At 41.7% G+C, this 24,145-nt stretch overlaps 1 protein-coding gene across 2 annotated transcripts in view; it reads right to left on the bottom strand.

Moving 5' to 3' along the window:
* The window catches only part of GALNT8 (polypeptide N-acetylgalactosaminyltransferase 8), a 54,960-nt gene that overhangs the window by 10,127 nt on the left and 20,688 nt on the right, over positions 1-24,145 (bottom strand). For both annotated transcript variants that reach the window (XM_004052530.5, XM_055357842.2), the window contains exons 4-10: positions 21,223-21,406; positions 20,296-20,493; positions 19,663-19,777; positions 4,747-4,932; positions 2,498-2,635; positions 1,840-1,935; positions 364-531 (exon numbers count right to left, since the gene is read on the bottom strand). In XM_004052530.5, coding sequence (XP_004052578.3) covers positions 364-531; positions 1,840-1,935; positions 2,498-2,635; positions 4,747-4,932; positions 19,663-19,777; positions 20,296-20,493; positions 21,223-21,406 — 1,085 coding nt within the window. The remainder of the gene's footprint in view (positions 1-363; positions 532-1,839; positions 1,936-2,497; positions 2,636-4,746; positions 4,933-19,662; positions 19,778-20,295; positions 20,494-21,222; positions 21,407-24,145) is intronic.

Raw genomic sequence — 24,145 nt, 5'->3', positions numbered from 1 at the left:
CAGCTACTCGGAAGGCTGAGGCAGGAGAATTGCTTGAACCAGGACCTGGGAGGCAGAGGTTGCAGTGAGCCGAGAATGCAATATTAGGTAACACACCAGAAATTACATGATCACCTCCCTTTTCAATTTTTGTGTTCTTGACACAGTGGCCATAGAAATGGACCCAGACTGTAGGTTAGAATGGTTGGCAGAATTTCCCTGGATGTCCTGCCTTCCAGATCTCACAGCCAACCCAAATCTCTTTTCTGTCAGTAGCCTCAGTCAGCTGAGAAGCCACTGCACTCTAGCCTGGGCTGCAGAGCAAGACTCAGTCTCAAAACAAAACAAAACAAACAAACCAACAAACAGAAACACATAACTCACCGGTTTAAAATCCCAATATATATGCAGTCCATTCTTAGCTGCCTTGGAGCATGGTTCTAAGGTGGGCTTCTCCGCGTTGCCGGGGTCTGTCAGGCAGCGATCACTAGCACTGGCCTCTGCAATCAGTTGTCCCACATACAGCTCCCCAGTTAGGTGATAGTAGACATTCTAAAAAAAAAAAAAAAAAAAGCAGAGGGCTCGCCATAGGCATTGTCAGCCAGCAGGAGACCCTAGCCCGAGGGACAGCAGGAAGAATGATCTTGGGGCCCCTAGACACCCAGTCACACCAAGAGCACTGAACCTTCCTGGACAACATGAAGCAACCTCTGCTTCCTTCTCCTTAGTCTCTCCTTGAATCCAGGGAGAAGGCCAGGCCTAGGAGGGTTCCAACAGAATCATAGCTTACATGGATGAAGAAGCTTGTCTTTGAAGAAAAAACAAAACTGAACTCCAGAATCTGTCACTGCAGGCCTCAGCTATGGGTTTGTTGTCAGAAAACATTTCATATTCCTGGTCTGACACTATCTTGCTCAGTGAGCTTGGACAAGTAGGTTATTAATGTGTCTCCATTTTTTCAACTAAGTGCAAATGATATCTATTGTGCATGCCTCAAAAGGTTGCTATGAGGGCAGCATGCAAAGTAAGAAGATAGATGTGAATATTGTCCCTAAAAAAAAAAAAAAAAAAAAAAGTCCAGGCCAGGTGCGGTGGCTCCCGCCTATAATCCCAGCACTTTGGGAGGCCAAGGTGGGCGGATCACGAGGTCAGGAGATCGAGACCATCCTGGCTAACATGGTGAAACCCCGTCTCTACTAAAAAAAAAATACAAAAAATTAGCCGGGCGTGGTGGCAGGTGCCTGTAGTCCCAGCTACTAGGGAGGCTGAGGCAGGAGAATGCCGTGAACCCAGAAGGCAGAGCTTGCAGTGAGCTGAGACCGCGCCACTGCACTCCAGCCTGGGCGACAGATCGAGACTCGGTCTCAAAAAAAAAAAAAAATCCCCTGACTGCACCTTCCACATGGTGCCAGGGCCCTTCCATCCCTTGGAGGAGCGTCTGCTCAGCCTCTATCCTCTCTAGCTCTGTTTCCTTCTCTATAGGAGAAGCACAGGTGGCTTCACCCGTCCACTTTCCCAGGCTTTCCAGTAGCAGTGAGAAGATGGCGGGAGCAGTGGGAGGAGGGGAAAAGGAAGGGACCAGAGGTGATTGTCAATGCAAATATCACCATGGAGAATGAATGTGACAGAGCATAGCTTTTCTACCTATCCTCCCTGTAACTGAAATGGAACTACGTTGCCATGGCTTTCTGAAGAAACTAAGACGTGCTCAGTTACAAGTGCAGGTCTGGGTTTCACCCTTACCCAGGATGCTCCGCTCCTGCCTCCCCATCACGTATCACGGAGTCCAGACCCAGCAAAGGTTACCAGGGGCTGAGCCACGACTTGCCCAGGCAGGGCCAGGAAGATTGTGGAAGATACCTGTGAGCTGAATTCATGGCAGTAATACATGATGGGGGTGTTGCCTGGAACGGGTCCCTGATCCAAGCAGACATTTTCATCCAATAGGTTTTTCATCTGAAGGGGACAAAACACACGGCAACACTGTTAGAAAGGGCAGAGAATGAGGCGCCATCCCTCCCAGGGCCTACATTTTCCCCCAACACACCGAGGACACCAGGAACGACCAGCCACAAGGAGCAGAGGGCTGGGGTCCCGGCAGGCATTTTCTAAGCACTGGGAAACAGACCAATGCCGAAGGGAGGCGCTGCTGCGCTGCCCACATCCGGGAAACACCCATCACCTCAGACCATCATCACACACACAGGGAGGGGCGCCTCCGCAGAGTTCAGGTGGACAAGGCCAATCGCTGCAGCTGCTGGAGAAACGGGGGCGGGGCGGGGGGGAGTCCAGGCAAGAGCTACAGTTTCCAAGGGGAGTAGAAGCAGAGAGAAGGAAAAGAGATGGGGATTGGGGAGCAAGGGACAAAAGGAAACTGAGAGGGTTGAGGGCAAAGAGCTGAGTAGAAAGCTGAGGTAGGAAGGGCGTCTTGGGCAGGACAGGCAATCACGAGATTCAGGCCGCATTGTCTTTCACAGTCAAACATTTAAAATCCAAAGGGCAATTTCATAATACATACTCTTCCATAGCCCACGATGGTGTGGATCGGCTTCAAGAGTGGATAAACATTTTTCAGGTACCAGTCAAAAGTTTTACATTTCAGTTTTTCCCGGAGTGCCATTCTGGAAGAAATGTCTCCAAAATCTATTCCAGAGTTCTGCAAATAAAACGCCAAGTGTTTCTGTGCTTTGATTCATGAAAGCTCTGTTAAAGCGAACTAAATATGGCCTGAGAAGGACTCCATATTTCTACATGTGAGTCCTTGTGGACGGACTGCAACCCAACTTAATGGATAGACAAGATTGAAACCCTAACTTAGGACTGTGCACCTGTAACAATAGCTGGGTCTTGGCCAATCCCAGCAGCCATACTTCAACCATTCATCCATTGTCCAGTGTTCAAGTGTTCAAATAAGGCAAACACGGAGCTGTAACCAATCCAGCTGTTTCTGTACCTCACTTCCGATGTCTGTACGTCACTTCCCTTTTTTTTTGGTCTATAAATCTTCTTCCACCACATGGCTGCGCTGGAGTCTCTGAATCTGCTGTGATTCTGGGTGCTGCCCCATTTGCGAATCATTCATTGCTCAGCTAAACTCCTTTAAATTTAATTTGGCTGAAGTTTTTCTTTTAACAGCTCCTTCACTCCACCAGTGGGTATGGACCACGCATGATGGAACTGAGTATTTTTCTGATAGCCCGTGAAGTAACCTTGATATTTTCTATTTCCAGAGAAAGTGGAAAAACCTTAAACCCTAGAAAATTCTGCTCTTTCAAATTCTGCTCCTTCAAGGCCTGCATAGTGGGGCCGCTCAGGTTTATTTCTCCTCATAAGCTTACGCAGATTTCTCCTCTTTGAGATGATATTTACATCAATAAAACCCAACATACTCCTCACGATATGGCCAGAAAAGGCTTTTGGAAGGAATACTCTAATACCAAGATTTGGAGATTAAAAGAGACTTTTTTAGAAGTGCTATTTGTGGGGAATCAATGTAAAATAATACTAAAGAGGCAAATTAGGAAAAGCAGAAACCACTTGTGTATCTGCCCTTTCCCCAGAATTTTCCTTTGGGGCTCATTGTGGATCATCCCATGTAAAAATTTAGATCATCCTTTGACGGTTCAGTATTTTACAGACAATTCTTTGTACAGCTTGGGACAGTCACAATATGACTGTGTGGAAATAAAAAAGCTAGGGATGTCCTGGAGGGTACTTGTTTTCCTATCATACCTTGGCATACTGGGACATCAGAATCAACTCTTACCCATCTCTCTTCAAACAATGATCCAACTGTAAGAGGTTATTGGCAGCTTCGATTAGGAAAGGAAGCATTTTGGTATCTTTAAATGATAAAGAAGGCTCAGGCATTTCTGCACATTTTTACAATCTCCAGACCTAGTGATCCCAGTGTTAACCTGGCTCCTGACCCTAGGAGTCCTTCCAGACTTTCTCTTCTAGGTCCATCCACAGTTACCCACCATCCTGACTCCCTGTCTTTCTGCGGGCTACATTAGAACCCGCTACGATGGAGGGATGAGTTTGTCAATGAGATAACTCCTCCCTGTGGGCCAAGACAGCTCCACATGCTCTAGCCCAGAGCCAGAGTTCAGGGACACGAGAGAGCACAGCACAACCTTAAGCAGCCAGTGTATAAGATGTGGGCTTAGCTCAGAAGGCCATCCTTGGCTGGGTGCAGGGGCTAACACTTTTAAACTCAACATTTTGGGAGGCCAGGAGTTCCAGACCAGCCTGGGCAAAATAGCAAGACCCTATCTGTACCAAAAAAAAAAACTTAAAAAAGAATGCTATCCTCATTCTTGTGCATCCAACAAGATTACAGTGCCTTCTCCTACCACCCCACATCATACCTGCTATGTTTATATCTCTCATTATAAAAGAGAGATGAAGAACATGGAACTCAGAAGCCAGATTTCCTTGGTTTGAATCTTACTCCCTGCATCACCTTAAACAAGTTTCTTCCAACTCTCTGTGCCTCAGCTTCCTCATCTATAAAATGTAGAATAATAAAAATAAAACCTATCCCCTACATATGTTGTGATGGCTAATAAGTTAATACATAGAAGGGTCCGGAATGCAGTACTGTACTGTTACATAAATGTTAAGAGCCATTATTATCACACCATCAGGACCTTACCCTAATTCTTTAGGGCTGCGATGGCACTTTTGCTTTATCCCTCCCCATTACATAACCGCCACCTCCTCCTCTTTCATTCTTCCGTGCTGCTGTTCAATTCCATGACTCACCTGGAGAGGTATGTTCCAGGCCAAGTAGACCATGAGTTTGTGCTCATCCATCCAGATTTCGGCCACTCGCAGAGCATTGCGCTTCAAGGCAGGGGTGAGATCCAAGGCGTAGGGCTTGTGGTGTCTCTCTAGGTGGGCAATCCGGGAACAGGGCAAAATCTCGACCTTCCCTCCACACTGCCACACCTGCAGAAGAAGACCAAAAAATCACCCGTGCTTCACAGCCAATGAATTGCATAGCTTATTGACACAAGAAGACTACATTTTAGAACCGTTTTTAAAGAATGTAAGCTCAGCCCTCCCACTCCTGCCTTTATATTGCCTCCTCTAACTTCCTTATCTAAATCATCTTTCCTTAGAAGTCTAGTGAACTGCTTCTCTCCTGTCATTCAAACAACTCCTGAATCATACTTCTTTCAGGAAGTCCTCCTACATGGACCAAAGGAGGGGCTGCCTCTGCTCCCTTATCCCCAAGGAAAGTGCCCATGTCCTGAGAGGCACCATGCCCTGAGCCACTCTCACTGCACTAAGTTCCTCATGCCCCTTCTCTGCCTGCATGCTAGACAAAGGGCAATGTGGCAGACAGACGCCAAAGTGACCCCATGATCCCTCCTCCTGGTGTCTACAGCCTTGCCTGATCCCCTCCCCTTGAGTGTGGGCCTGTGACCTGCTTCTAACCAACAGAATATGGCAAAGATGGCAGGATGTGCTTGATTACATGGATCATGAATACACTGCATAAGATTGGAGGGTCCATTTTGCCAAGAGATGCTCTCTTTTGTTGGCTTTGAAGAAGGAAGCTGCCATGCTGTCAGCTAACACATAAAAGGGAAGACATTAAGAGTGGCTTCCAACTGATACCCAGCATGAAACTGAATGCTTCCTCAGCCTGGAAGACTTCAAGGAACTGAATGCTGCCAACAATAATGTGAGCTTGAAAGCAGATCTTTCCCCAGTGGAGCCCAGATGAGAACCCAACTCTGGCTGACACCTTGATGGCAGCCTTACAGAAGACCCAGCTAAACTGTGCATGGACCTCTGACTGTGAAATAATGAATGCATCTTGCTTTAAAACACTAAGCTGGTGATAACATCGTTATACAGCAATAGATAACTAATTTGCATAACTTGACCAAATGGCTTACGACCCAATTACAAATATTCATTTTTACCATCCTGATGGGTACAAAACATACTTGTCAAAACACACATTCTAATATTGAGCTTAGAAAATATGATGTTCATCTCAGTAGCGAATAGGACTATTTAATCATATTGGATCGACGTGATGTCTCCTGCGTCTTCTCTTCATGGTTGCCTAAGTGAGATGCAGTTTCTGGGAGGTAATTAGCCCACAGCAGTAGCTAACAACCTACCACGCTCATGCCAATGGGAGCACCTGAGATAACAGTGTGTAGCTTAGGCCACGGCGGTTCAGTTAACTTATCAAGAGTGTCCAACTGAGTAGTCAGTCTCATTATCTGACTTTCAAATTGTTTTCACCCTTTTCTTCACTTCTTAAAACTCTAGATTCCCCTTCCTTTGCACCCTATTTCCCAGAACAATCGACTAAAAAAAAAAAAAAAAAAAAAAAAAAGCAAGGTTTTGAAATCAGACTGACCTATGTTCAAATTCTGGTTCCATCATTGCACACCTGGCAGCTAGAGTGTTTTGCCTCTAGCTGCCAGGTGTGCAATGATGGAATAAGTTGACCCTCAACTTATTCATCTGCTATAAGGGCACAGCCACTATTTGGGTTTTCACCAGGATTAAATGATGTAACAAGGAATCAGTTATGGCAGCCTCTGAGATAACCTGAAGTGCACATTCTTTTTCATTATCCTTCTCTGGCTCTCCTCATTGGCCCCCAGAATCATGTGGAGGTTACATCCAGCTTGCACTCAGATATTATTATTCTCTCTAGCCAAACATTCAAAAATCCAAATATTACCTTACTCCAATTTTCCTAGCTGATGGAGGTTTTCAACTCACATGAATTCAGGGAGAAAAATTAACTGTTATCATAAGAAATCTTAAATTCAAGTTAAAAGTCAAGATTGCTGAGGCCAGGTGTGGTGGTTCATGCCTGTAATCCCAGCAATTTGGGAGGCCGAGGCAGGCAGATCACTTGAGGTCAGGAATTTGAGACCAGCCTGGCCAACATGGTGAAACCCTGTCTCTACTACAAATACAAAAATTAGCCTGGTGTGGTGGTGCACACCTGTAATTCCAGCTACTCAGGAGCTGAGGCAGGAGAATCACTTGAACCTGGGAGGTGGAGGTTGCAATGAGCCTAGATTGCGCCACTGCATGCCAGCCTGGGAAACAGAGCAAGACTCTGTCTCAAAAGAAAAAAAAAAAGATTGCCGTTTATGAAGTTAATGCCCATAATTAGCTTTGCCCAAAAGTTTTCAAACTCTGCTCTCCAAATTTATTCCCACTTGCCAAATTCCTTCCATCATCTCTCTCTCTCTCTTTCTCTGTCTCTCTCTCTCTCTCACACACACACACACACACACACACACACACAGAGACATTAAGCTTCTGCTGATAATAATATATTACTTTGTGCCATATACTGTCCTAATACTTTCCATAAATTTAGTCCTCACCATACAGGTATCTCCCTTTAAGTAACCTGCCCATGTTCACCAGCTAGTAAATGACAGAGCTGCATTGTGAACCCAGGAAGTTACATGTTCAGTTCTGGCACAGTGTGTGAAATATACAAGGTGCTCAACAAATGCTGTTTTTTCTTTCCTACCCATCATCTCCATTTACACACATTGATGAGCACCATCCCTGTCATGGCCACTAGATGTCAGAATAAAGCACTCCATGCAGCTCTGATGTTCAAGATCTGCTACTGGAGAAAAATCCTAATAAGTACTTAGATGTTTTAAAAGGCAAATAGTCTCACACAAACCAAGAAGCTGGATATGGGCAGAACTGCTTGATCCAAAAAAAAAGGAAAAGGATGACCCTATATTTTAAGCAAAGTTCATTTTAAAAATCACAAAATATTAAAAGAAAGAATGTCTTGTAGAAACTGAAATGGCAGTGTTCTATGTGTGTTTGGGAGAATGAAAACAGAGAGACTCAGCCTAGGTGCAGAAGGAGAGAACAAAGCATAAGGAACTCAGAAATAATGAGGGCTTTGGGTCTTAAGTTGAAGAATTGGGGAATTCACCTAAAGCTCTGGTAGGTAAGAAAACCTAGCCACAGTGTAACTAGGGTCATCCTCAAGACTTTGCTAAGTACCATAAACAAAGTTATTATTTTTGCATTTATATTTTTTGTGTTAGACAGTACCTGTACTCCCAGTGTCTATTCTGCTCTATATCTACAGTGATAGAAGAAACATCTGGGCACATAACCCAGTAACTAAAATCTATATTTCCCAGACTCCTTTGCACACAGGTGTGGCCATGTAACTAGGTAATGGCCAACAGAATGTGAAAAGAAATAATATACACAACTTTCAGGTAGTGCTCTTAAAAAGAAAGAGCTTGCTCTCTCTCTTTCCCCCTTTTATCTTCCTACTGGCTAGAATACAAATATGGTGTTGAGTGTGGCAGTACCACCAAATAAAAGTCTTGGCCCCTATCACCCTAGAGCTGCCATATCAATCCTGAACTGCTTATGTTCAAACTGTTATAGGAAAGAGAAATTAATTTTTATCATGTTGAAGCTTCTGTTATTTTAGCCTCTGTCAGAGAAGCTGAATGAGCATTCTAATTAATATCTTTATAAAATTATATCAAATTCATTATTACATTGTGACTGTACCATCATTCTTATGAGGTACATTAAACAAAATGCTTCTCTTCATTTCACAAATGGGAAAACTGATCAGACCACTGCATTTGTCTGTTTTCACACTGCCATAGAGAACTGCCTGAGACTGGGTAACTTATAGGAAAGAGGTTTCATTGACTCACAATTCAGCATGGCTAGGGAAGCCTCAGGAAAATTACAATCATGGCAGAAGGCAAAGGGGAAGCAAGGCACCTTCTTCACAAGGCAGCAGGAAGGAGAATGAACGCAGGAGGAACTACCAAACACTTATAAAACCATCAGATCTTGTGAAAACTCACTCACTATCAGGAGAACAACCTGGGGAAACCCCCCCCCCCCGCCCCGCCCCGACGTGATCCAATGACCTCCACCTGGTCTCTCCTTTGACACATGGGGATTATGGGGATTATAATTTAAGATGAGATATGAGTGCGGACACAAAGCCTAACCATATCAACCACCATCCAAAAAAGGTTAGTTTTCTCTGCCAAAGAATGATTATGGCTTAAGGTATAACCCAGAAAAGACTCAAAATTCATTTGTTAACATTAAATGTGGAGTCCTGAGTGGGTCCTTACTGGGTACAGTACATGGCTATGGGGTCATCAGTTTCAGTTAGAAAGAAATTAAAGACAGTGGAATGAAATAAACTCTAGATGGGAAATTACTTTGTTCCTCCAGACACCACAGTGGATCAGAGATCACCTTGTCACAAGCACAGAATTTCAGGGCTTGGAGGGGGAAAAAGGTCACCTTATAGAAGCTTAGTCCACAGTGACTTAGCAGAGACAGCATTACAACTCAGGGTCAGTGTTTGTTACAATGCCACCCTGACATTCTTATTATTGTCATTTTTACCGTTAAACATTTATTGAGTGTAAACCATATGTCACTCACCATACTAGGTGCTTAATGCAGCAGGTATGGCTTAGAGGGCTTGTATGTTGCACAAAAACTCTTAAGAGGCAAAGCAGGATTTTGACTTAAGTCTGTCTGTCTCCAACACCTGCGTAATTTCGACTATTTTCCATTGCCTCTTTTAAGAGTTCGGCCTTAGGCTGGAAGACGAAAAAAGATGAACTACCAAGAACAATCACAAACCCCCGGGCCAGCCCCTTCTAATGAGGTCCTGTAGATTATACCAAAAAAGTAAAAGAGATACTGTGGAAATGATATTTTATCCACAAAATCTCTTCTAAATTGATTCTGATTCATGAAATTTACTGGCCCTAATTCTTCACACCATTTCAGGGTTGGCCATGTGACTTACTCTGAAATAGTTTGCTACTTCTAAACCTAGGCCTTACGAGACTTCACATGGTCCCATTTGCCCTCTTACACACCGTCAGAAGAGCTTTCTGTCCTAGGTAGCTGCTATCCCACATTTGCCTGAGCCCCAGAGTGAACACGTGTGGAACACGGCCACTCCATCCAAGCCAGCTGGATCTGCAAATCTGTGAGAATTGATTATTGCTGCTTTAAGGCACTGAGTTTGGGTTGATTTATTGCATGACATTTTTTGGCAAGAGTTAACCAATACACTGACATATTTTGAATCTGCACTTGTAATTTTTCTATTTTTCTTGGTTTGCATCCTGAATTCCCTTATAGAGCACAAAAATTCAGGTTGGGAGAGGTGGTGGAGCAAGATGGTGGACTAGAAGGCTCCACCAATCATCCCCCTGACAAGGATACAAATTTAACCACTATCTACACAAGCAAAGCACCTTCATAAGAACCAAAAATCAGTTAAGCACTCACAGTACTCATATTTTAACTTCATATTGCTGAAAAAGGCACTGAAGAGGTAGAAAGGACAGTAGTGAATCACTGATGCTACCCCTCCCCCATCCCCAGTAGCTGCAGCATGGTGTGTAGACAGCATTTCTGTGTGTTGGGGGAGGAAGAGCACAGCAATCATGAGGCACTGAACTCAGTGCTGTCCTGTTAGAGCAGAAAGGAAAACTGAACCAAACTCAGCTGATGCCCACCCAAAGAGGGAGCATTTACACCAGCCCCAGCCAGAGGGAAATCACTGATCCCAGAAGTAGGACCTTGAGTTCCCACAAACCTTGCCACCAGGCTAAAGTGCTCTGAGTCTCTAAGTAAGCCTGAAAGGCAGTCTAGGCAACTATTAGGGGAATCCTAGTGCTGAACTGGGCCCAGAGACAGTGGACTGGGGATGGGGAGGCAGGTCACACAACCTACTGAAATATCAGTTGGGGCCACTAAGGCAGTACTGGCATGACCCATCCCTAACCCCAGGATACACAACTTGCAGCTCCAAAACAGACTCCTTCCTTCCACTTGAGGAGAGGAGAGGGAGAAGTGAGGAGGACTTTGACTGCATCTTGGATACCAGCTCAGCTACAGCAGGCTAGGGAATCAGTCAGAGTTGTGTGGTCCCTGGTCCAGGCCCTAGCTCCCAGATGACATTTCTAAACACAACCTGGGCCAGAAGGGAGCTCGCTGCCTTGAAGGGGAGGACCCAGTCCTGGCAGCATTTATCACCTGCTAGGTGAAGAGCTCTGGGACCCTGAACAACTAGCAGCAATACCCAATACTACATTGAGGGCCTTGGATGAGTCTCTGAGACTTGCTGGCTTTAGGTACCAGCTCGGCCACAGGTGGGTAGAGCACCAAGCAGTCTCTTGGGGGTCCCTGATTCCAGGACTTGACTCTTAGATGGCATTTCTGGACCTGCTCTGGGCCAGAAGGGAGCCCACTTCCCTGATGGGTGAGTCTTAAGCCAGGCAGCATTCATCATAAGCTAACTCGAGAGTCCTTGGGCCCTAAGGGAACATGAGTGGTAGTCTGGCAGAACTCCCTGTGGGTCTGCGGTGGCACTGGCCTCTAACTTTGGAAAGAAGAGGGAAGAGTGGGAAGAAGTGTGTCTTGTGGTTTGAGTGCCCGCTCAGTCAAGCTCAGTCACAATACAATAAAACATGAGGTAGACTTTTAAGGTATTTTACTTTAGTGTCTGACTGCCAGACAGCACCTCTGGACCCACTTGGGACCTGGAGGAACACACGGCCCCGAAAGGAAGGACACAGGCCTGTGTCCTGTGTCCTGGCTTTGCCACCTACTGATTGTAGAGCACCAGGGTCTCAAGGGAACATAGGAAGTATACAGTGAGTGGTTACAGCAGGCCTTGAATGAGACCCAGTTCTGTGCTAGCTTCAGGTCTGACCCAGAGCAGTCACAGTGGTGGTGGTCACGGGGTTGCTTGTGTCACTCCACCCCCAGCTTTAGGTAGCTCAGAACAGAAAGAGAGAGAGATTCCATTTGTTTGGGAGAAGTAAGGGAAGAGAACAAGGGTCTCTGCCTGGTAATCCACAGGATTCTCCCGGATCTTATCCAAGACCATCAAGGTGGTACTTCTATGAGTCTGGAAGAACCACAGCATTACTGGGCTTGGGGTGCCCCCTAAAGCAGGTACAGCTTAGACCATAACACCCATGTCTTTTTGAATATCTGGAAAGCCTTCCCAAGAAGGATGGGTACAAACAAGCCTAGACAGTAAAGACTACAATAAGTACTCTTTACTTAGAATAAGTAGACTAACTCTTCAATGCTCAGACATAGAAGAACATTTACAAGTATCAAGATAATTCAGGAAAACATGATCTCACCAAATGAACTAAGGGACCAATCCTAGAGAAACAGAGACAAGGGACCTTTCAGATGGAAAATTCAAAATAGCTGTTTTGAGGAAACTCAAAGAAATTCAAGATAATTAGAGAAGGAATTCAGAATTCTATCAGATAAATTTAACAATGAGATGGAAATAATAAAAAACAATCAAGCAGAAATTCTGGAGCTGATAAATGCAATTGGCATACTGAAGAATGCATCAGTATCTTTTAATAGCAGAATTGGTCAAACAAAAGGGAGAATCAGTAAGCTTGAGGACAGGCTATTTGTAAATACATACTCAGAGGAGACAAAAGAAAAAAGAATACAAAACAATGAAGCACGCCTACAGCATCTAGAAAATAGCCTCAAAAGGAAAAATGTAAGAGTTATAGGCCTGAAAGAGGAGGTAGAGAAAGAGATAGGGGTAGAAAGTTTATTCAAAGGGATAACAACACAGAACTTCCCAAACCTAGAGAAAAATATCAATGTCCAAGTACAAGAATGTTACAGAACGCTAAGCAGATTTAACCCAAAGAAAACTACCTCAAGGCATTTAATAATCAAACTCCCAAAGATCAAGGATAAAGAAAGGATGCTAAAAGCAGCAAGAGAACAACATACAATGCAGCTCCTATACTTTCTGGCAGCAGACTTTTCCATGGAAACCTTACAGGCCAGGAGAGAGTGACATGATATATGTAAAGTGTTGAAGGAAAAAACTTTTACCCTAGAACAACATATACAGTGAAAATATCCTTCAGACATGAAGGAGAAATAAAGACTTTCCCACAAAAACAAAAGCTGAAAGACTTCATCAACACCAGACCAATCCTACAAGAAATGCTAAAGGGAGTACTTCAGTCAGAAAGAAAAGGATGTTAATGAGCCATAAGTAATCATCTATAGGGCTAAAATTCACTGGTAATAGTCAGTACACAGAAAACCACAGAATATTATAACACTGTAACTGTGGTGTATAAACTACTCTTATCCTAAATAGAAAGTCTAAATAATGAATCAATCAACAATAATAACTACAAAACCTTTTCAAGACATAGTATAGTAAGATATAAACAGAAACAACAAAAAGTTAAAAAGTGGGGGGACAAAGTCAAGGTGTAGAGTTTTTATTAGTTTTTTTTTTTTTCAATTGTTTGGTTGTCTGTTTATGCAAATAGTGTTAAGCTGTCATCATCTTAAAATAATGGATGATAAGATAGTATTGCAAGCCTCATGAAAACCCCAAACCAAAAAACATACAACAGATACACAAAAAAATAAAAAGCAAGAAACTAAATCATATCAACAGAGAAAATCACCTTCACTAGAGGAAGACAGGAAAGAGAAGAAACAAGAAAGAAAAGACCACAAAACAATCAGAAAACAGATAACAAAATAGCAGAAGTAAGTCCTTTCTTATCAATAATAACATTGAATGTAAATGGACTTAACTCTCCAATCAAGACATAGAGTGGCTGAATGAATGAAAAAACAAGACCCACTGATCTGTTGCCTATAAGAAACATACTTCACCTATAAAAACACACATAAACTGAAAATAAAGGGATGGAAAAAGATATTCCTTACCAATGGAAACCAAAACAAAGCAGAGTAGCTATATTTATATCAGGCAAAATAGATTTCAAGACAAAAACTATAAGAAGAGACAAAGAAGGTCACTATATAATAATAAAGGGGTCAATTTAGCCAGAGGCTATAACAATTTTAAATATATATGCACCCAACACTGGAGCATCCAGATATATAAAGCAAATATTATTAGAGCTAAATAGAGAGATAGGCCCCAATACAGTAATAGCTGAAGACTTTAACATCCTATTTTCAGCACTGGACAGATCTTCCAGACAGAAAATCAACAAAGAAACATCAGACTTAATCTGTACTATAGACGAAGTGTATCTAATAGATATTTACAGACATTTCATCCAGTGGCTGCGGAATACACTTCTTCTCAGCACATGGATCATTCTCAAGGACAGACCATATGTTAGGTCACAAACAAGTCTTAAAACATTCAAAAAATAAAAATAATCGCATGCATCTTCTCTGACCACAGTGGAATAAAACTAGAAATCAATAACAAGAGAAATTTGGGAAACTAAGACACATGGAAATTAAACAATATGCTCCTGAATGACCAGTGAGCCAATGAAGAAATTAAGAAGGAAATTGGAAAATTTCTTAAAACAAATGATAATGGAAACACAACATACCAAAACCTATGGAATATAGCAAAAACAGTACTAAGAGGAATGTTTATAGCTCTAAGTGCCTACATCAAAAAGAGTAAAAACTTCAAACAATCTAATGATGCATCTTAAAGAACCAGAAAAGCAAGAGGAAACCAAATCCAAAATTGTAGTAGGAAATAACTAATAGATCACATTTGTCCATTTTTCCTTTCGTTGCTATTGCTTTTGGCATCTTTGTCATGAAATCTTTGCCTGTCCCTATGTCCTGAATGGTACTGCCTAGGTTGTCTTCCAGGGTTTTTATAGTTTTGGGTTTTACATTTAAGTTTTTAATCCATCTTGAGTTAATTTTTGTATATGGTGTAAGGAAGAGGTCCAGTTTCAATCTTCTGCATATGGCTAGCCAGTTATCCCAGCACCATTTACTGAATAGGGAATCCTTTCCCCATTGCTTGTTTTTGTCAGGTTTGTTGACGATCAGATAGTTACAGGTGTGTGGTCTTTTTTCTGGGTTCTCTATTCTGTTCCATTGGTCTATGTGTCTGTTTTTGTACTACTACCATCATGTTTTGGTTGTTGTAGCCCTGTAGTATAGTTTGAAGTCAGGTGGTTATTATTAAAAAGAAAAAAATAACAGATGCTGGCAAGGTTGTGAAGAAAAAGGAATGCTTGTACACTGTTGATGGGAGTGTAAATTAGCTCAGCCATTGTAGAAGGCAGTGTGTTGATTCCTCAAAGATCTAAAGACAGAGATACCAATCAACCCAGCAAACCCTTTACTGGGTATATACCCAAAGGATTATAAATCATACACATGTATGTTCATTGTAGAACTATTCACAATAGCAAAGACATGAAATCAACCTAAATGCCCATCAATGATAGACTGGATAATGAAAATGTAGTACATATACACCAAGGAATACCATGCAGCCATAAAAAATGAAATCATGTCCTTTGCAAGGACATGGATGGAGCTGGAGGCCATTATCCTTAGCAAACTAACTCAGGAACAGAAAACCAAATACCACATGTTCTCACTTTTAAGTGGAAGTTAAATGATGAGAACACATGAACACAAAGAGGGAAACAACTCATGCTGAGGCCTTTTGGAGGGTGGAGGGTGGAGGTGGGAGGAGGGAGAAGATCAGGAAAAATAACTAACGGAGACTAGGCTTAATACTTAGGTGATGAAATAATCTGTACAATAAGCCACCATGACACAAGTTTACTGATATAACAAACCTGCACTAGTACCCATGAACTTAAAATGAAAGTTAAAAAATAAAAAAGAAATAATAAAGATCAGAGTAGAAATAAATGAAATTGAAATAAAAAATACAAAAAAATCAATGAAACAAAAAGTTGGTTTTTTGAAAAGTTAAACAAAATTGACAAACCTTTATCCAGACTAAGAAAAAAAGAGAGAATATCTAAATAAATATAATCAGAATTGAAAAAGACATTACAACTGATACTGCATAAATTTAAAGGAACATTAACAGCTCCTATAAGCAACTGTATGCCAACAAGTTGGAAAATCTAGAAGAAATGGACAAATTCCTAGACACATTGAACCTGGTTCAAGATTGAACCAGGAAAAATATCCCAAACCTGAACAGAACAATAACAAGTAATGAGATCAAAGCTGTAATAAAAAGTCTCCCAGTAAAGGAAAACCTGGGACTCAGTGGTTTCACTGTTGATTTCTACCGAACATTTAAAGAAAAACTAATACCAATCCTACTTAAATTTTTCCAAAAAATAGAGGAGGGAACATTTCCAAACTCATTCTATGAGGCCAGTATTACCCTGCTACCAAAACAAGACAAAGACACATTAAAAAAAAAAAAGAAAAGAAAACTACAGGCCAATATCTATGATGAATATTGGCACAAAAATCCTCAACAAAATATTAGCAAACTGAATTTGACAATACATTAGAAAGGTCATTCACTATGACCAAGTGGGATTTATCCCTGGGATGCAAGGATTGTTCAACATATGCAGATCAACCAATGTGAAACATCATATTAACAGGATGAAAGACAAAAACCATGTGATCATTTCAATTGATGCTGAAAAGGCATTTGATAAAATCCAACTTCTATTCATGATTTAAAACCCCTCAAAAAACTAAGTATAGAAGAAACATACCTTAACATAATAAACGCCATATACAACAGACCCACAGCTAATATCATACTGAACAGGGAAAAACTGAAAGCCTTTCCTCTAAGATCTGGAACATGACAAAGGTGCCCATTTTCACCACTGTTATTCAGTGTACTACTGGAAGTCCTAGCTAGAGGAATTAGACAAGAGAAATAAATAAAGGCATCCAAGTTGGAATGGATGAAGTTCAAGTTACCCTTGTTTGCAGATGACACAATCTTATATTGGAAAAACCTAAAGACTCCACCAAAAAACTATTAGAACTGATAAATTCAGTAAAGTTGCAGGATGGACAATCAACATACAAAAATCAGTAGCATTTCTATGCCAATAGTGAACAATCTGAAAAGAAATTTTTAAAAGTAATTCCATTTACAATCACCACAAATAAAATTAAATACCTAGGAATTAAGCAAAGAAGTAAAAAATATCTCTAAAATGAAAACTATAAAACCCTGATGAAAAACATTGAAGAGGACACCAAAAATGGAAAGATATTCCATGTTCATGGGTTGGAAGAATCAATATTATTAAAATGTCCATACTACCCAAAGCAATATACGGATTAAATACAATCTCTATCAAAATGCCATTCTTCACATAAATAGAAAAAACAATTCTAAAATTTATGTGGAAATGCAAAAGACCCAGAATAACCAAAGCCATGCCTAGCAAAAAGAACAAAACTGGAGGAATCACATTACCTGACTTCAAATTATAATACAGAGCTATAGTAACCAAAACAGCATGGTATGAGCATAAAAACAGACACACAGACCAATGAACCACAATAAAGAACCCAGAAACAAACCCACACACCTAGAGTGAACTCATTTTTGACAAAGGTGCCAAAAACATACACTGAGGAAAAGACAGTCTCTTCAATAAATGGTGCTGGGAAAACTGGATATTCATATGCAGAAGAATGAAAGTAGGTCTGCATCTCTCACCATATACAAAAATAAAATGAAAATAGATTAAAGACTTAAATCTGAGACCTCAAATTATGAAACCACTACAAGAAAAAAATGAGGAAAATCTCTAGGACACTGGTCTGGGCAAAGATTTCTTCAGCAATACCCCACAAGCACAGGCAACCAATACAAACATTGACAAATGGAATAACATCAAATTAAAAAGCTTCTGCACCGCAAAAGATACAATCAACAAGGTGAAGAGACAGCCCACAAAATGGGAGAAAATATTTGCAAACTACCCATCTGACTAGGGATTAATAACCAGAATATGCAAGGAGCTTAAACAACTCTATATGTAAAAATTTAATAATCCAATCAAAAAATGGGCAAAAGATTCGAATAGACATTTCCCAAAAGAAGACATACAAATGGCAAAGAGGCATGTGAAAAGATACTCAACATCACTGATCATCAGAGAAATGCAAATCGAAACTACAGTGAGATATCATCTCACTCCAGTTAAAATGGCTTATATCCAAAAGACAGGCAATAACAATGCTGGAGAGGATGTGGAGAAAAGGGAACCCTTGTCCACTGTTGGTGGGAATGTAGATTAGTACAACTACTATGGAGAACAGTTTGTAGGTTCCTCAGAAAAAAAAATAAAAATAGAGCTACCATATGATCCAGCAATCCCACTGCTGGGTATATACCCAAAAGAAAGGAAATCAGTAAATCAAAGAGATATCTGCACTCTTTTGTTTGTTGCAGCACTGTTCACAACAGTCAAGATATGGAAGCAATCTAAGTGTCCATCAACAGATGAATGGATAAAGAAAATGTAGTATGCAATAGAGCACTATTCAGCCATAAAAAAAAAGAATGAGGCCGTCACTTGCAACAACATGGATGGAACTGGAGATCATTATGTTAAGTGAAATAAGCCAGGCACAGAAAGACAAACACTGTATTTCTCACTTACATGTGAAATTTAAAAATCAAAACAATTGAACTCATGGGCATAGAGAGTAGAAGGATGGTTACCAGAGGCCGGGAAGGGTAGTTGGGGGAGAGGGGATGGTTAATGGGTACAAAAATAATAGTCACAAAGAATGAATAAGACAAATAAGACCTACTATTTGATGGCACAATAGGATGACTATAGTTAATAATAATTTAATTTTGCATTTTAAAATAACTAAAAGAATATAATTGGATTATTTGTAACACAAAGGATAAATGCTTGAGGGGATGGATACCCCATTCTCTATGACATGATTATTATTCATTGCATGCCTATATCAAAACATCACATGCACGCCCTAAATATATACACCTACAATGTACCCACAAAAATTTAAAATTTAATTTTTTTTAAATTTAGGTTGTTCATCTAACCTAAACAAGCATAGGAAGCTGTCAGGGGCAGACAAGAGGCATCACTGCTTAAGTGTGAAGCCAGTATTTTTCCAGACACACAGAAGTTGGTCAGAACTAGCACTGGTTTGAGGATTTATTTTTTCTTTTTCTTTCTTTTTTAATAGATACAAAGTTTCACCATGTTGCCCAGGCTGGCCTTGAACTCCTGGGCTCAAGCAATCTGCCTGCCTCAGCCTCTCAAAGTGCTGGGATTACAGGTGTGAGCCACCGTGACTGGGCAGGTTTGAGGATTTCAGTTATATAATGATAAAAACCTGGCTATTTGTCTTAGATTAGACTACATCTCAGCACAAACTCAGGCTATCACGTCAGCTGCTCTGGCTGTGAGTACAGAAGCAGGCTGGCTGCCCACACGTCTGCATTCCCTGGTCACGCTGCCCACTCCTGTTTTTGCTGTCTTTGGCCTTCAAGAGAATTGCCTGCTCCAAGGTTAAGTTTATCCCAGGAGATGCTTGAAAAATGCCCAGAGTCCTCAAGTGAAATAGGGACATCTATCTATTCAATCCCAACTTGACCCCTTCCCACCCCACCTCCCAGATTATATGGGCTATACCAGGAGTGTCCACTCCAGAAGTCCTATTGCCCCCCGTCCTTGGCCCAGTTGCCTAGAAACATAAGAATGTATCCACCTTTGAGCCAATGACATTCAGCCTTGTTCTAGGATTCCAGGGGTCCTACTACCTTTCTATTATTCCCCTTTCTGCTTTGTCCCATAAAGAAAAGGGAAATGTACCCACCCTCAGGCTAAGCTCCACGTTCTCTCCTCCATAGATGAGCATTCCACCATCCAGAGACCCGATCTCTCCCAGGAAGTGCCTGTTAGCAGCCAGGATGCCCATGATTGAAGGACTCCTACAGAGCACACAGCAAGAGTCACTAATCTCTCCATAAGGAGCGGAGGCGAGGGGTGGGATGCTCAATGATTATTTGGGCTTCAGAACTCTACCTAAGTCTGTTCTTATCATGAAGGCCTTCCCTAAACTGTCAGGCAGGACTAAGTGCATGTAGCTTTCCCTGGCCCACTGCGTTATCATAACCCTTCTCAAAATATATTGAAATTACATCTTTTTCTTCTAGGTATCCTTACTTCATAGTCTGCTAAAGCTTGAAATGGCCCAAATGTTTTCCAGAATTTTAAATGTTTTGCTTGATTTTTGTCTGAAAGTCCCTAAATATCCCAAAGTGTCTGTGATTTCTTAACTGGGATAACTTATTGGGGTTTTTTTCCCTCTATCCCTTGTCCTTCACCTCATCCCCTCCCCTCCTTCCACATCACCCCAATTACTACCACCAAAGATAAACAAAATCCATTCAGTTCATTCCTGCCTTCCCACATGCTACTCAAGTTCCCTGAACCTCCTCAGACTTACTTCACTGGGGCAGTGACATCATGCAGATCAATCCAGGCTTGTGGCAGTGCATCGTAGCGGCACCAGAGTTCCCAGTTAAACCCATCAACTGCCAGTTCATACTTATCCAGTTTGAAGGTGTCAAAACGAATGTTGTCAAACACAGGAGACACAATCACAGTGCGGTCTTCCTGAATCCGAGCCAAGATTGGCTCTGCCCTAGAAGAAGAGTGTGCAGAAAGCCCAGCTTGGATATGAGGACAAGCAGTAGGGGAGAGCAGATAAAGCTGTTCCAGGCACCTTGCCCTAACATTGAGTACCTCCTCCATTTAGGCTGTATTGGGTTGTGAGTAGAACTCTCTAGAGTCCAGAGAATCTCTGTACCTTTCGGGATAGCTGAAGCTGCTAGCAGCCAACCCGCATCAAGAACAGGTTTGAAATCAGTACCCAAGTAACACCCCCAGGCCGTTGTGAAGCAGCATTATCAGTATGTATATTACTCCTTGAATTTACGTTATCTCTTGGTTCTCCCTGTTTCCAAAATGATGCTTCTTTCCTGTCTGATTCTCCACATTCTCTAAAGAACATAGTTCTCTTTATTTTATTATGTAATTTCAGGGCTGGGGAAAAACCTTTAAAATAACCAAAGGCTAATCTCCTCATCTTTATAGTTAAAGACACAATGTCTAGTTAAGTGAAGTGACTTACTCAAATTCACAAAGTATTTGGCAAAGTCAGCATTATGATCCAACTGTCAATACTCTCCACCATGCTACTTCTCTTAGCCAAGCAAAATCCCTGCATAAAAGCATGCTGTTTTGGGGATTCCCTTTATTTAAGGCCTGGTGCTGACTTTCCCTGTGTCCACAGTATCCTGTCTTGTGTTCAGTACATGCACAATATCTCCTCTCTGCCCTTTCCAGAAGAATTAGCCTCTTTGAGCCTTACCACCCAACATTGACTTCAATGTGAGCATCCAAGATGGCGACCACGTCTGCTGTGGCAGCTTCCCAGCCAGTGTTGCGGGCTTGAGCAAGACCTTTCCTTTCGGGATGCCGTATTATTTTCAGTAGTCCTGGATACTTCTGGTTGTAAAACTTAATCTTCTCATCCAAGTGTACCTTTAGTTCTCCTGTCAATGAAGTGCACACCTATAGAAATTCTGAGTGCAACAATCAACGTGATACAAAAGTTTTATACTATCATATATTAGTGGCTGGACTACCTCCAGCATAAAATGGGCAATTCTAAGAGTCAACTAGAAAATAAGTAGTATTTCCCCTGCACCTGCCTCTCTTCTCCCTTGCACCTGAGGTGTACTGTGATCATTCCTAATTTCCTTTCCCTGACAGTTAAACTATCTTAAAATGATAATACTGCTTACTACGTGTCAGGCACTGTTATAAGTGCTTTTTCACGTTGAGAAGTTCTTGAGAGAATGAGTGGACAGATCTAGCCTAAGGTGCACAGGTTGATGGAAAACACTGCAGGAAGGCCTGGAACATCTTCATAGCTAAACTCTCAAGACTCTGGAGAATCCATAAATGACTAAAATTGTTTTTAGATATTCCCAGTTGACCTACTTAAGGACCAACTGGGACAGAATGCACAGATTAATCTCTTTGCCAGCTTCTAGCTAGTAAATTTAGCCCAGAAATTATGCAAACAAGATTCACTATTCCTAGATTGTTTACAGGTAGTTTTCTTCCCTCTCTTCCCTCTCTTTTAATAAAGCTTGTCTATGGCTTTGTTCTTGGGCTCAGCCTACCACTGACTTCCTCACGTGTAAGTAAACAACTTGCATGCAAATCACTTAGCAGTATGCAAAATACCTAACCAAATGACTCTGAGTTACTCACTGATAAAATTAATTCAGTTAATTCTGAAAGTATCTCATGTGGTAGGCACTACGATATCCCCACTTTACAGATAAAGAAACTGAGGCACAAAGAGTTTTAAAAACTTTTCCAAGTCACATATCTAGTAAGTGGCACGCCCTGGATGTGAACCTATGCTGGGTTTAACCACCAGAACACCGTGTCTCAAGAACTCTGTGAGTACCTGGTTGGGTTTATCAAGTCCTCCCTCCCTCTCCTCTCTCCCCATAGCCAAAGAACGAGATTCTTGCCAGTTCCTCTCTCAAAAGAAGAGCATATTTGTGAGACCTAGAGTGATCAAGACCTGGAATCAACACCTAAGTGACTATGGCAGTAAAATTTACCCCATTTTAGATCTGCTGCACTCAAGAGTAATTGTCTCCATTATTGAAGGTGCTAAGCAGGGCCAGTACATCTAAGGCTGTTTGCTTCCTCTGGGAGTAAGCTGGGGTAGCCAAGGTTGCCAGTCTGTACACTTACCCAGGCACTACTTTTAGTCAGTAATCCACAGGAGGTGCCATTGAACCTGAATATCTAGATTCTAATTCAGTCACTACATCATTCTGTGTCACTTCCCATTGGATGTGTCTGATTCCTCAACCTAGAGAAAAGTACCATAGTGGGCATGGTGGCTCATGCCTATAATCCCAGCACTTTGGGAGCCTGAGGCAGATCAGTGCTTAAGCCCAGGAGATTGAGACCAGCCTCGGCAACAGAGTGACACTCTGTCTCTTTTTTAGAAAAAAAAATATTAAAAAATTTCAAGAAAAGTACCAAATAGTCAGGACCCTTCCAACTCCAAATTTTTATGAGCCACAGATTCTGAGTCACCTCCTGAAAAATAATGCCTATCATATAGCACAAAAATTAAGGACGCCTCAACGGGTTTTCTGAAGACAACCTATGCTCCCTTCCCAGCTTTGCCCTCCTACTGGTCTCCTCCCCAAAGCCTGTTATCCCAAGCTGGTCAGCTCAGGGTGCTTCTGGATTCCTCATTTTTGTTCACACCATTCTTTCGGCACTCCCTAGTTCTCCATCCCAGCCCAGTTTCCCAGTCTTCCCTCATTTTCTCTGCTGTCTCAAATCCTATGAAGGCTTCAAGTCCCAATCCAAGCCTGCCTCCTCCAGGAACCCTCCTTAGATCATCACACCCCACACCCCCACACCGTGCTTTCTTTTGCTCACTGACGGTTCACTCGGTTTGTCACATTATTCTTTACACATTAAGGTATCTTTCCACAGATGTGTCTTGCCTCATTAATTAAGAAGGAAACTTGAACTCTGACATCCTCCTCCCTGCCCAGTGGCTAGCACATGGTAGAAACTCAACATGCAGTTGTTGATTGTGAAATTTTCCTAAAATTAGGGAGAAAATACAGCATTCCACCTACCTTGATATAATTTTTAAAAAGCTTACACCTCACCTAACATTTGAGTGACATTTAACATTTAAGCTCAAAATATTTGAGTGATGTGAAAAAAGCTTAACATCTAGGGAAAGACAGAAAGGAGGCAAACCTCTAGCACCAGGTTGTGGCATTTCAAAAGTACTACAAATAACACTGAGATAGGTGAGGAGCAGAACACTAGCTAGCATGTAATGGGAACAGGCTCTCTCCTGAGGCCTTTACACGTATTATTTAATCCCAAAAGTGGTCCTATCAGGTAGGCACCATTATTCCCTGATGTTACAGATGCAGAAACTGAGGTGAGAAGTGGTTGAGTCACTTGCCCCCAAATTCACATGGATAGTAAGTTTCTCTTTCAGTAGACATGGTAGAGACTTTCATTTATTCTCTTGTTTAACATAAAACAGATATTTGAGTTATGCTCAGTGTAGGCTCAATTTGGCTGGTGTTTTCGTGGTTAATGACAGAGACTCTCTAATTCCTGTCCCTGTAACACCAAAGAATGGCTGACAGTCCCCTTTTCTGTGACCATCCAAACAAATCATCTCTGTGAAAAACAAACGTGGGTTTCAGACCTAAATGAGA

Source organism: Gorilla gorilla, chromosome 10 (assembly GCF_029281585.2).
Source record: "Gorilla gorilla gorilla isolate KB3781 chromosome 10, NHGRI_mGorGor1-v2.1_pri, whole genome shotgun sequence".
Classification (NCBI taxonomy): Eukaryota; Metazoa; Chordata; class Mammalia; order Primates; family Hominidae; genus Gorilla; species Gorilla gorilla.
The sequence above is the reverse complement of the archived record's forward strand: the minus strand, read 5'-3'. Positions and strand labels throughout refer to the sequence as shown.